The sequence below is a fragment of the Gavialis gangeticus genome, unplaced genomic scaffold, assembly GCF_001723915.1.
Source record: "Gavialis gangeticus isolate Ggan-Ray unplaced genomic scaffold, GavGan_comp1, whole genome shotgun sequence".
NCBI classification, from domain to species: domain Eukaryota; kingdom Metazoa; phylum Chordata; order Crocodylia; family Gavialidae; genus Gavialis; species Gavialis gangeticus.
In genome coordinates, this window is record NW_017729001.1 from 3,191,985 (window position 1) to 3,203,741 (window position 11,757).

Consider the following 11,757-nt stretch of genomic DNA (forward strand, 5'->3'; position numbering starts at 1 on the left):
TTTGTAATTGCAACATTTCTGTAAATTCTGCAAAATTTAGTGAATTAATTGTTAAACTGGGATCCAGGAAACCTGGGTTCTCCTCCTTGTGTTATTCTGTGACTCTGCATAAGGCACATCTCTTCTCTGTTTCCCTCCTTGTGAAATGGGGGAAAGTGGCAAATCTTTCCATTGCAAGGTGCTTTGGAATGTACTGCTGAATACCACCACATGAAAGCTAAGTACTATTATGTAATGCTGTAGTTGCTCTCATATTTATGAGGGTTCTGCACTGTATTCAGCAGTGCATCAGTGTTTGCTTGTCACCTCCAGTTGCAGTGGAGCAGGCTCTCCCTGCATCCTAAGAGCCCTCATGCAGCAGTCATGTGTGCCCATACTTGGAGCCCCAGGCTTAGTTACAACACAGGAGCCACCTGTTCCTTGCAGTCCCCTTATCTGCAAACAGGTGCCTCAGTCCTGACTCCATTGTTTGCTGCATCCGGCATTGGCAAAGGCACAGAGGAGGAATCAATGGCTGTGAATTTATTTATGCCCTTATCTGGGGCTCTGTAGGAAATGGAGACTGTGCTCTGAGGTTCCTGCCTCTGATGGATCAAGTAATGTGACAAGTGAGGCAGGCAGATCTGAGTTAACTGAGCTGGGGGAGGAGAGTGGGGAGCCAGCGTAACCCACAGCTGAAATGTGGTGTCTAACGCAGCCTGCTGAATTGGGACTTCTGGAGAAGCTTGATGGCAGGGGGGTTCCAAAGGCCACTGGATTCTTCCCCCCACCAAAAGAGAAAACACACTCAACAGAAACAAAACTAGAAGGTATTTGCACCTGCATTTTTTTTTAAGGAAAGCTTTTTGTGTTCGAAGCCAAATCAGCCGAATCAATTACAAAACCGTGAGTCATTCAAGAACCATATGTGGCCGTACTACTGGCAAACATCCTCCACCCCCACCTGGAGCTTCAGATGTTTCCAAATCATTTGGCAGGCATCTTATGTACAAGCCCAAGCTTGGAGGCTTGGGGTTTGGGTGCCCCCGAGTTTCGCTTGCCCCCAGCTATATGGCTGCAGAAGCAAGCCAGGGAAGAGTCTCCCATTTCCATAAAATGGGCATGAAGCCAAGATCTTCCCACTGGAAGAGAAAGTGGGAGGTTTATACATTACCTCCAAGGATACTAGCTCATGCCAGAAAAGCAGTTATCCCCAGCAGCTAGGAAAACCGCCTTAGTGATGATCATGGTATTTCCCCTGCCAGGTAAGTATGTATTGTTCACCTCAGAATATGCCTTCAGTACTGGCTCTATGTTAACTGGGAAGGGGAGGGAGGATGCCCACAACCCCTTCTGTCTTAGCTGAGCCTGAGAGTGAGCACAAAAGGAAATCTGCCACTGAAGTCTATTAGTTAGGGCACTCACCGCATCACAGGTAGTCCTGGGTGCAAGTCCTTGCTCCAACGACTGTTTATGGAATTTGTCTGACTGTTCTTTCATGTAAAAGATATAACCAGCCATTGGGGAAGGCACTGGAATTCAGATCTTCCCGTCCCCAGCGAGTGGCCTGATCACCAAGCTATAGTCAGAAACCAGTCCCCCTTAATTGTGTATTCTTTTGGGTACAGTGGTAGAAGTTCAACAGTAGAGGGTGAAGCAGGCCTCTGTTCAGCCTCATCTATAGTCCATTGGTAGAGCACTCCCCTAGGATGTGGGAGGTGTGGGTCTGAACCCCCTCAAGTGAGGAAGAAGTCGAACCTGTGCCTCCCACACCACAGGTGAGTGCCCTGAATGGCTGGCGACTGTATAACAGTGGATGGCTGCAGTGGCTTCTCTGCACTCTGAAAGAAAGGCTGTGAGCACCTTCCCTTAGGAGAGGGGTCTAGGTTGCTGAACATGAATGGAGAGTAGGGAAGTGATTTCCTGTGGGCCTAAATAAGACACCTTAACCCCTGGGAGGGGTAGGAAGTCAGACACACTACTTTCCTCTGCGCTCCCCTGTTGGCTAGCTCTAGACTAACTAATGAATGCCGATGTTCAGCAGGTCCCTGTCCCACCTGTGGGCAGATCTGGACCCCATCCTAAGGTGCCTACCACTCCCAGGCCCTGCAGGCATGTGCAGACACCTAACACAGGGTTCTGGACTCCACCCCAGGGCCAAATCCCTTAAAGTTTGACACAGCAATATTCAGTGTTGGAATACCTAGGTTTCTTTTTAGGTGTGTTCCTATGAGACTCGTCCAAAATCACAAGGAAATCTGTGGCAGAGTTGGGGACAGTCCCAAATGAGCCCCATACTCACTGGACACTCACCCCGCCCAGATTCCTGGCACAGCAGTAGAGGGAGAACTGCACACCCATACAGGGGCCAAACTCTTGCTGCTGCAATGAAGCAGTGTGGGAGATTATTTGGGGCAGCGGGAACTAACGGGGCAGAGCAAGTCGCCTGCAGCTGCTGGCAACACTATCTTCCTCTCCCTGACTGCAGCCATTGTCTGCCCTGTTCTTCTGTAATTCCACCCCTCTCCCCAGCTCCCGCTCTGTCCCTCTGTGCCTGCCTCTCACCACAAGATGCTCATTCTCTTTGTATATCTGGCCTTTGCTTTTGACAAGCCAGGGTGCTGCTGTGCGTAATTACAGTGAGCTCCGATGGATTACGTCCGATCAGCCTAGCTATATGTAACCCAAGCTGTGCATGGGCAGAAAGGCGACTCTGAGTAATAGGCTCCTGAGAACCTGCCGCCCACGGACAGATTACATTTCAGGTAATATGGCTGGAGCGGTGATAAGGCCACTGAGCCCAGAAAGCTGAGAGTGGGTGGATTACGCAGGAGATTTCCTCCCATCCCACAGCCCCCTTCGTGCTTGTTACCAGTCCCAAGGCACGCCAACAGAAATAGGAAACCTCTCTTGGTTCCAGTCCTGTTGCGAATAGCATAGAGAAGGGATATGAGAACAGAACACTCCTAGGGTGGAGAGAAGTAGGTACGACTTCTGGGCATCCCAGTCTCAGCAGCTCAGGTGCTCTGTTCAATACAGAGATGTTCTATTACTGAGTACGCCCTTATTGCAAAGAAGCCTAACGGCATACTGGACTGCTTTAGTAGAAGCGCTGCCAGCAGGTCAAGGGAAGTGATTATTCCCCTCTATTCTACAGTGGTGAGGCCACATCTGGAGTACTGTGTCCAGTTTTGTGCCCTCCACTACAGAAAAGAGGTGGATAAATTGGATAGAGTCCAGCAGCGGGCAATGAAAATGGTTAAGGGGCTGGGGGACATGACTTATAAGCAGGGATCTGGGTTTTCTGTTTCCCACAATAAAACATGGTAAAACACAGATTTTCTCATTTTAAGGAGAAAAACCCAAATTTTCTCCTTTAAAGGAGAAAAATGCAGGAAATGGTGGGTTTCCCCTTGCAGGCTAGCAGAATCCCAGCCTGCAAGGGGCTGCAGTTTGGAGAGCAGCTCCGGCAGGTAAATCTGGCGCAGGCTTGGGGGGAATTGAGACTCCTATAGTGAGGGAGGGAGTTGGGCAGGGCTGGGGCTGCTGCCCAACCAGGGATGTGTAGAGCTTGGGGTCTGGGGCCAGAATGCACAGCCTCATGGCCCAGGCAAGGAATGGGACAGAGCCTTCAGTGGCTTGTCCGGGCGTGCGGAGTGGCTCCCTGCTGTTGTGTGCATTCCCGGGTGTGGGCATGGGGGAACACATGCCCCCAGACTTGTGCATGGGGCAGGAGCGGGGGCAGGGCTCCCTGCCCTGCTGCCCTTCCCCTGGGACCTCTGCAGCCCAGCGAGCAGGACCCAGTAGGGAGCTCGATGCTGCTGCTGCTGGGAACCCCACTCTGCCACGGTGCAGTGCCCCCTGCCTGCCCAGCAGCAGCAGCAGCAGGGGTGGTGGCAGAGGCACTTTGCCATGGTGGCACAAGTCTCACAGTGGCAGCGCCTGGCCATGCTCCGCTTTGCTGGGTCCCACCCACTAGGCCGTGGAGGCCCTGGTGAGGGTGGTGGGGTTGCAGCAGGACACAAAGCCCAGGCCGTCACCCGCCCCATGCACAAATCTGCAGAGCAACGTGCTGTGTATGCCCCACCCCAGCATTGCACGCAGCAGTGGGGAGCCAGCCCCCGCACTGCTGAGCCCACAGTGGTGGAGGAGACAGCCGCAGCTGGACCTGCCTCCTGGTGAGCAAAGGGGGAGGAGGAGCTCTGATTTTCCATGGTAAAAAACACAAAAAATCAAATGCCAAAATGTATAGGTATTTAGAATGTATTTTATTATAATGATTGAGACACTGGTAGGCTTCCAAGTTGTTTTAAAATTTAAAATAGAACAATAAATAAATAAGTTGTACATATATTAATATCACTGTGCTCTACTAATACTTATGAATTTAGGGTGGCCGCCTCCCCTTGCGCATGCGCGCTAGAACCACCCTGGCTCAACCTCTCTGGCTGGCGGCGCCCTCTGGTGCTCGTCAGCCCCGCCGCTGCCGGGCCCTGCCTGCACTGCGCGTGCGCTATCGCCTCGACTCGGATGGAGAATGGGAGCGAGATCCTCTCGGCAGCTCGACATTTTTGCGCGTGCGCATGGGCAAAGGGATCACGTGACTCCCCGCGAGCAAGATGGCGGCGCCCAGGGGTCGGCATGCTTACTGAGCGTGGCTGCGAGCAGCGCCCCCCGCCCTCCGCCGGCATGTCGCGGCTTATCGTGAAGAACCTGCCGAATGGGGTGGGCCCGGGATCGGGGCACGTGCTTGGGGAGGGGGGTGCCGCGCGGGGGTGTAGCTGTCCGCAGCAGGGGAGGCAGAGCTCGGTGCCATGTAGGGAGCACCCGGCTCCGGCCGGGTTGCGCCTAGCAGGGCTCCTGTGGTTTCGCTGCAGCCTAGTGCTCCTGCTCTGCCAGGCGCCTGAAACCCTTGCAGGACGCCCCTGAGAAACTGGGGAGGCGGGGGTTGGCCATCACTGCCCTGCAGGTCACCCTGATGCTGAGGTGACCAGGGCTGGATCCCTTGTGTCGGAGTCTGTGATGCCAGGCAGAGCCACTGTCAGCTTAAACTCTGACCTCTCTGGCACAGAGACTTTGTTCTCCAGCTTTTCTCCAAGGCTGTGGGGGAAGCTGTGTGGCTGATGTGCCTACCTCGTGGCTGCCCTTTTCCTGCAGATGAAGGAAGATCGCTTCCGGAAGCTGTTTGCTGCCTTTGGTACGCTGACTGACTGCTGTCTGAAGTTCACGAAGGATGGCAAGTTCCGCAAGTTTGGCTTTGTTGGCTTTAAGTCTGAGGATGAAGCCAAAACAGCGCTGAACCATTTCAACAGGAGTTTCATTGACACGTCCAGGATCACAGTGAGTTGGTGTTAAAATTAAATAAAAAGTTCATAGAAGTTTCTTTTTTTTTTTCCTTGGGGAAAAATGGGCAGTTGAGACTATGCTTAAGGGTGTGCTCATTGTGTGTGGGTGTTCAGGGGATAAGAGGTGTTTTATTGAACTCAACTGACTGTGCTGGCATTGTAAGATCTGATGTCTACGCTGGTTACATGGTTCTCAGGCAGCCCAGCAACTTATGTTAGCCCTTATTTGCATTTATGGAGCCATACTATCTGTTACTTTGCAAGTTGGCCGTGGTTAGGAACAGTGTGAAGGCCATTCACTGAGTAATTTGCCCACTGAAATTGGCATGGCTCAGTGTATACACATGGTTGGCGAAGTATCCCCTTTCCTCTGCCTTTCATAAACCAGAGGTGGCCTAACAGTGGGAATAGGCTTATGTATGAGGGTTGGGAGCAGGAGGATCTGTGCCATATAGGGCTCGTAACCTGCTGATATAGCAGTCCTCCAGCATCTTGTTTCCATTCACTGTACCAGTTCCTTTTCTTAGGGAGATAATGGAGATGCTGAGACGATCTTGCAGGTTCTGACCTGTGAGCAGAAGCAAGAACACACAAACCTTGCAAATGATCTGTTTAGTTTTGGTGCAGCTGGTTTTTAAGGGCAGCCTAACTCAGGTGTATAGTAGAAGTCTAATCATCACTGAACTAGTCTGCACTCCCTTTTTCTGTACCAGTGTCATTTCAATGCTAGTTTGATTGAACATCTCAAATTTTAAGGCAGAATAATAATTAATTCTCAAAGTTGTATTTGCATTGAAATATCTTTAAAAATATAAGTATTGTTGTGGGCTGTACCTTTTTATTGGACCAGCTGCTTGGTTGGGATAGACTTAGACAAACTTTCAAATGCAGCAGATGCACCGTTTTTGAACCATCTATCCCAACCAGGTAATTGGCCTAATAAAAGATGTCATCTACAAAAATCCTTTCCTCTTGCATGTTTTCTGGACCACAGCTATATCACTCCAGCACTTTAAAAATGTAGTTCTCGGCCTCTTGAAGGCTCAGATCAAGTGTTTTTTCTTGGTCTCTGGAGAATGCAGTGAATGGCAATGGAGACTGGAACAGTTTTGGGATATGTTTCAAGCCATAGAATTGTCAAAGTTCAAATGGGATCTTTAGGGACACAGTCCTACTCCCTGTGCAGATGTAGGCTTTGTTACTCTTAAACCACTCCAGCCTTTTCTGGAAAACTGTAATGGAGTAACTCCCATAGCTTCCTTTTACACACAGCTTTAGGATGTACACTTTGTCAGGTATCTGAAATGGGCCCCAATCTAAGGCTTTTCTGTTTTAATGGAACTGAAATGATTAAAATAAGGCTAATTTAAAAAGGAGCTCCTTGTCCATGATTGCTTTCAGGTAGAGGTCTGTAAATCTTTTGGAGACCCATCAAAACCCAAGCCCTGGAGCAAACACTCACAAAAGCCAGCTGACAAACCCACTGCAAATCCAGATCACACGGGTACAAAGAAGGTAAGTTGTGCCATCTTTCTCCAGTAAGTGAGTGGGTAAGTACAGTGAGGTGGGTTGAAAAGGCAGCTGGAGCCAGGACTCCCATGTCCTACTTCTATGCATTGATAGTCACTTGCTTGTAACCTGAGATACCTCACTTGAGTTTTTTGTGTTGTTTTTTTTTTCCCATGGCCTTTCTAAAAGCCGTTTCTTCTTTCAGGATAAAAAGGTGAAAAATGTGGCTGGAAACTTAAAAGAGGTGAGTTTTGGTGAGCAGTATATGGGGATTGTCCATGAGAGCAGAGGGTGGGATAGAAATTGCTGAACGGCCTCTGCCCTGTTTTGGGAGCCAGAACCCCTGGGTTCTGTTTTCAGCTTATGAAGTCGCTTAACCTTTGTATGAATCAGAGTCTCTATTTGTAGAACAGTGACTTTACAGATGCATGTCAGTGCTTGCTTCTAGTGCCATATGTTTCTTAGATTTAAAGCAGCTGTATAGAAATGCAAAGTATTTAAGTCCATTAATAATTTGGCTTTGATGTTTTTCTCTGTTCAGTTAGTAGCATTAATATCTGTTATGTATTAGAGGCAGTGCTGCTTCCAGAGCTGTTGATTCAAGTGAAGTGGGTAGTCTACTTAGATTCTGTGATGCATCCCATAGCACTGGACATAAGTTCCTGAATTATGCATAATTGTCCCCATTTCCAAGGAAGAAAAAGCAATCCACACAGGAGGAATATAGCCTTCTTCCCCACTGATCTTATTTGCCAGGAATTACACTGGCTCCCAGTTTATTTGCCTTGTCCTACATATCCATGTTCAATCCTTGTACATATGTTGGTTTTTCAACAGCTGGAAGGAAATGAAGAGTTCAGAGAGTTTTTGATGGTTCACCAAAAACGGTCACAAGTAGCCACTTGGGCCAATGACACATTGACAGAGGAGCCCAAGGCAGGAAAATTGAAGCCAGTAGATGATTATCTGAACTTCGACTCAGATGAGTCAAGTGACCCGAGTGAAGAGAGCGGGGATGAATTCCAAGAGGAAGAAGATAAAGGCAACAAAAGTAATTCTCTTGGATACTCCTTGTCGTTTTGATTGGTGTATTTGCGTGGAGGCTTATTCTGTGGAGTACCATGAAGCTCCTGGAAAACTGGTTGCCTTTCAACCCCCTCTGGGGTCAGTGGGAATTGGTGGGGGCTCAGCATCTTACAGGACTGAGCGCTAAATATTAAGTGGAGAAAAGTACTTGAATTTGCACAGAAGTGTGATTCTAATGCAGATATCTACAGTGGTGTCCAGATTATGCCCAGGGCTTCAGATTTCAGTTACTAGTCTGCTAATTTGTTTCTACTCGTAAAAGAAGAAACCTCTTCCATAAGCTGTGTATTACTGTTACTGTGTGTGTTCCTCTGTGCATCTTGGGTTTTTAACTAAGATTCAGATATTTTGTGGGCTGGAAGTGTCTGCTAAAGTTGGGGAAATAATGGATTGTAGATCTGGTAGTTCACTCCCAAATTTGGGGAAAAGAGGGTTTCAAGTCACATGGAAACAAATATCTTGGGGGTATGGGGTTTTGGCTGTTGGGCTTTTTTAACTGAAGCAAGAAAATGGCGGGGGGGAGTGGGGAAAGCATCTTTCGGGGTTGCTTCAAACATTTTTGGTTGAAAATAGTTGCTGAATTTGGGGATAGTTTCACTTGTATTGAAGCTCCCATTTCTCTGCAAATTACTGTCCATTGAAAAAACATTGTCATGTTTTTATACATTCAGGTCCTTGCATTTTGGGGACTTTCCTTATCACTGTACTGTGGATGACCCTAACATGCAGAGTGGCTTCCCAGGAGAGTTTTATTTCTACATGGTCACATAATGTTGATTTGTTCTTAAACACCAGATTGTTTTAGTGCTCGTGAAACATGCCCAAACATACAACCCAGAAAACATAGTGTAGATATCAGCAGAGCAGGATTTTGCTTCTGCCACTGAGTCCATTTAAAAAACCCTCAGTTGTAAGAAAGGGGTTCATGCTCTGATGCCTGCTTAATGCTCAGCCTGTTTGTTGAGGCAGTTTATTGCTCATTGCACTTGTATCTTTATGGGATTGGGACCCACGTCCACAGAGCATTGGTTTGCAATTACTGTCTCATCTGATAAATGTGACCATACAGCCTGGAGAGTGGTAACAGCTTGTAGCCCCTACTGACTGGCTGGATTTGAACAAGAGGCCTTAGAAAGGAAAGTGAAATGGTAATGGAATACAGAAGCAGGGCCATTCTCCAGTGCCTTGTATGTATGGAATGAGTTTGCTCGTGCATTACCTAAAATCTTCCCCTGCATGCTGGTATGTGTTGCTTGCCATGGTGGGAAGAGGGTACAGGCATTTGTGTGTACAGTATCTAATGCTTTGTTCTCACTTCTTGACAGCTAAGGGACACCCCACAGAAAAGGTGGCTGTCACGAAAGGGCTTTCTGATATGGATTACTTGAAATCGAAGGTGGTGAAGGATACTTCCTTGGATGAAGACAGTGAGGAGGAAGAGGAGGACAGTGAGCAGCATGAGAAAAGTAGTGAGGAAGAGGAGAATCCTAGCAACGTGGAAGCTATAGACGTCCAGATGAAAAAGGGAGCCATGCTGGAAGAAGAGATCAAAGGGCAAGGGAAACCAAAGGAAGAAGAGAAAAAGAAAGGCACTAAATCAGAGGTATAACCCAGTCAGAGGCCAGGCTAAACTGTGAATGCATGTCCAGGCAAACTTGGAAGCTCAGACCCAGCTCCATGAGATCTGGGAATCTCTTCCCATAGGAAGAGATTGGTGCACCTCTCCTCGCCCCTGATGCAGTAGGTCATCCCCATCCTAGATGAAATGGTGCTTTTTGATGGAGGGAGGGAGGGTAATCTAGTTGGGAACTTGGGAGACCTAGCTTAGACTCCCTACTTTGCTACTGACATCTTGTATGACATTTGGCAAGTCCCTGATAGATAAATTCTATTTTGCTTTATGTGCCTAGATGGCAAGTATGAAACCACGGAACTGCAGGTTTTGGCTCTTAAATGTGCTTGCTATTCTGCTGGAAGCAGAATGGGGTTGGTGTGCTTGTCTACCTTTGTAGGTGATGTACAGGGGAAGGCACATACCTCCCCCAGACTTCTGTGCTGATGGAGGGACCTAGGGCTGCAGCCTAACCAGGGCCAGGTCTCAAGGGTGGTGGCAGTGGCTGTGCGATTTCTGCACCAACAGCAGGGCACAGAGCTGCAGCACAGCAGGGCCCAGGGTGTTGGTGGCAGTATGATTTCAGTGCCTTCGGCAGGGTGTGAGGCTGCAGCCTGGCCGGAGCCAGTGCCCGGCAGTAGTGGGGGGGGTCCAGCAGTGGCACAAAGTTGTGCTCTCCCCTTCCCCCACTGTCAATACTTATGCATCATCTATGCCTACCTTTTAGTTCAATAACGTAGTGGTTAGGGCAGCTGTCTAGAGTGGAACACCCAAGTCCTAGGCTGCCTCTCATCCACAAGAGGTATAAACCTGCATCTCCTGCTTCCCTGCAGAGTGCTGTAACCACTAGGCCACAGGCACATGTACCAGTCCTATCATGTATATGTCAATTTTCATAGTATCCAAACGTCTCAGTGACCCTGCTAGCCCGCATCAGCTTCTGGAACAGAGGAAGAGCTCTCCATTCAAGAGCATCCTTACTCTGTACCTGTGATCAGGAAGTGGGCAAATTACTTTGCTGTTTTCCTCTGCTTTCTGAGTAAAACTAGCTTTGTAGCATCAGGCTGTCACCACTCCCACCTGCACAGCACATTATTTGCCTCAATTGTTTCCTGTCCTCAGCTGAAGAATCGGGCTGATTCGACTGAAGCAACCGTGGTATACACTGTGAAGCTGCGTGGTGCCCCTTTCAATGTCACAGAGGTAGGTGGATCTTTTATCATGGCCTTTCTGCTCTCTTTGTCAGGGCTTAAATGGTGTTTGCAAAAGGAGGAAGTGTTATGATCCCTGAATACTCATGATCTGCAAGTCAACAATCAAAGCAACTAGAGCAGCAAGTACTCCAAAAGGCAGGGGCAGGCAATTATTTCAGGTGGAGGACCACTTAACAAATTATGGCAAGCTTAAAAAAAATGTTTTGTCCTGATTTGTGTGCATTTGTGTGGTGTACATAGACATGCTTGCATAATAGCTCAAAATGAGGTCTTACTCTTATATATTGTAGGGGAGTGTAGAGGGGTGGGTATGGGGTTTGTGGGGGGCATGTGTGTGACTGGATCTGTGTGTATGTGGGGTGTGGGAGAGTGTGTGGAGGTGTGTGTGGATGTGGGTGTGTATGGGGGGTTTGTGGGGAGAACTGTTTGTGGGGATGTATGGAGGGGGAAGGTGGCGTGGAGTGTGGGTGGGGGTGCATGGGTGCGTGTGTGTTGGGGGGGTGTGCATAGCAGTTAGTGGGGCTCCTCCCAGGGGCGCACATGTGTGTGTGTGGGGAGGGGGTGGTATGCGTGTGTGTGTATGGGGAGCGGGTGGTGTGCATGTGTGTGTGGGGAAGGGTATGTTTGTGGGGGAGGGTTTGTGGGTATGTTGGGGTGTGCATGAAACACCCCAGTACCTGCCCCTCAACAGCCCAGAGCCTGTGCACCTTGTGGCACCTGCCTGCCACTGTCAGCAGCATGCAGCCCTAGCGCTCCCTGTGTCTGCTGTGCACTCACCCCTGCTGGAGTGGATCAGCTGGCACCCATGCTCAGCCCTGACCTAGCCCCCCTGCCCTGCACCTGCTCTGCACTGCCTGCCTGTGGTATGTCCTGCCGCCCCCTGGTCACACAGCAGGGCTGGGGCAGCTCTGCAGCTGGACTGCCTTTCTAGGCAACCCAGGTGGGAGGCAGCTCTTTCTGGCTGCCACCGCTGCCAGCCCCAGTCCCACGGTACAGGCAGGGACCTGTGCTG

General features: G+C 49.3%; 1 protein-coding gene across 2 annotated transcripts in view; it reads left to right on the forward strand.

Annotated features, from left to right (window-relative positions):
- Positions 1 to 4,578: 4,578 nt before the first annotated feature.
- Positions 4,579 to 11,757, forward strand: part of RBM19 (RNA binding motif protein 19) — a 156,105-nt gene continuing 148,926 nt past the window's right edge. For both annotated transcript variants that reach the window (XM_019506689.1, XM_019506690.1), the window contains exons 1-7: positions 4,579 to 4,704; positions 5,137 to 5,319; positions 6,726 to 6,839; positions 7,039 to 7,077; positions 7,671 to 7,884; positions 9,245 to 9,522; positions 10,654 to 10,734. In XM_019506689.1, the coding sequence (XP_019362234.1) occupies positions 4,621 to 4,704; positions 5,137 to 5,319; positions 6,726 to 6,839; positions 7,039 to 7,077; positions 7,671 to 7,884; positions 9,245 to 9,522; positions 10,654 to 10,734 (993 nt within the window). In that variant the 5' untranslated portion in view covers positions 4,579 to 4,620. The remainder of the gene's footprint in view (positions 4,705 to 5,136; positions 5,320 to 6,725; positions 6,840 to 7,038; positions 7,078 to 7,670; positions 7,885 to 9,244; positions 9,523 to 10,653; positions 10,735 to 11,757) is intronic.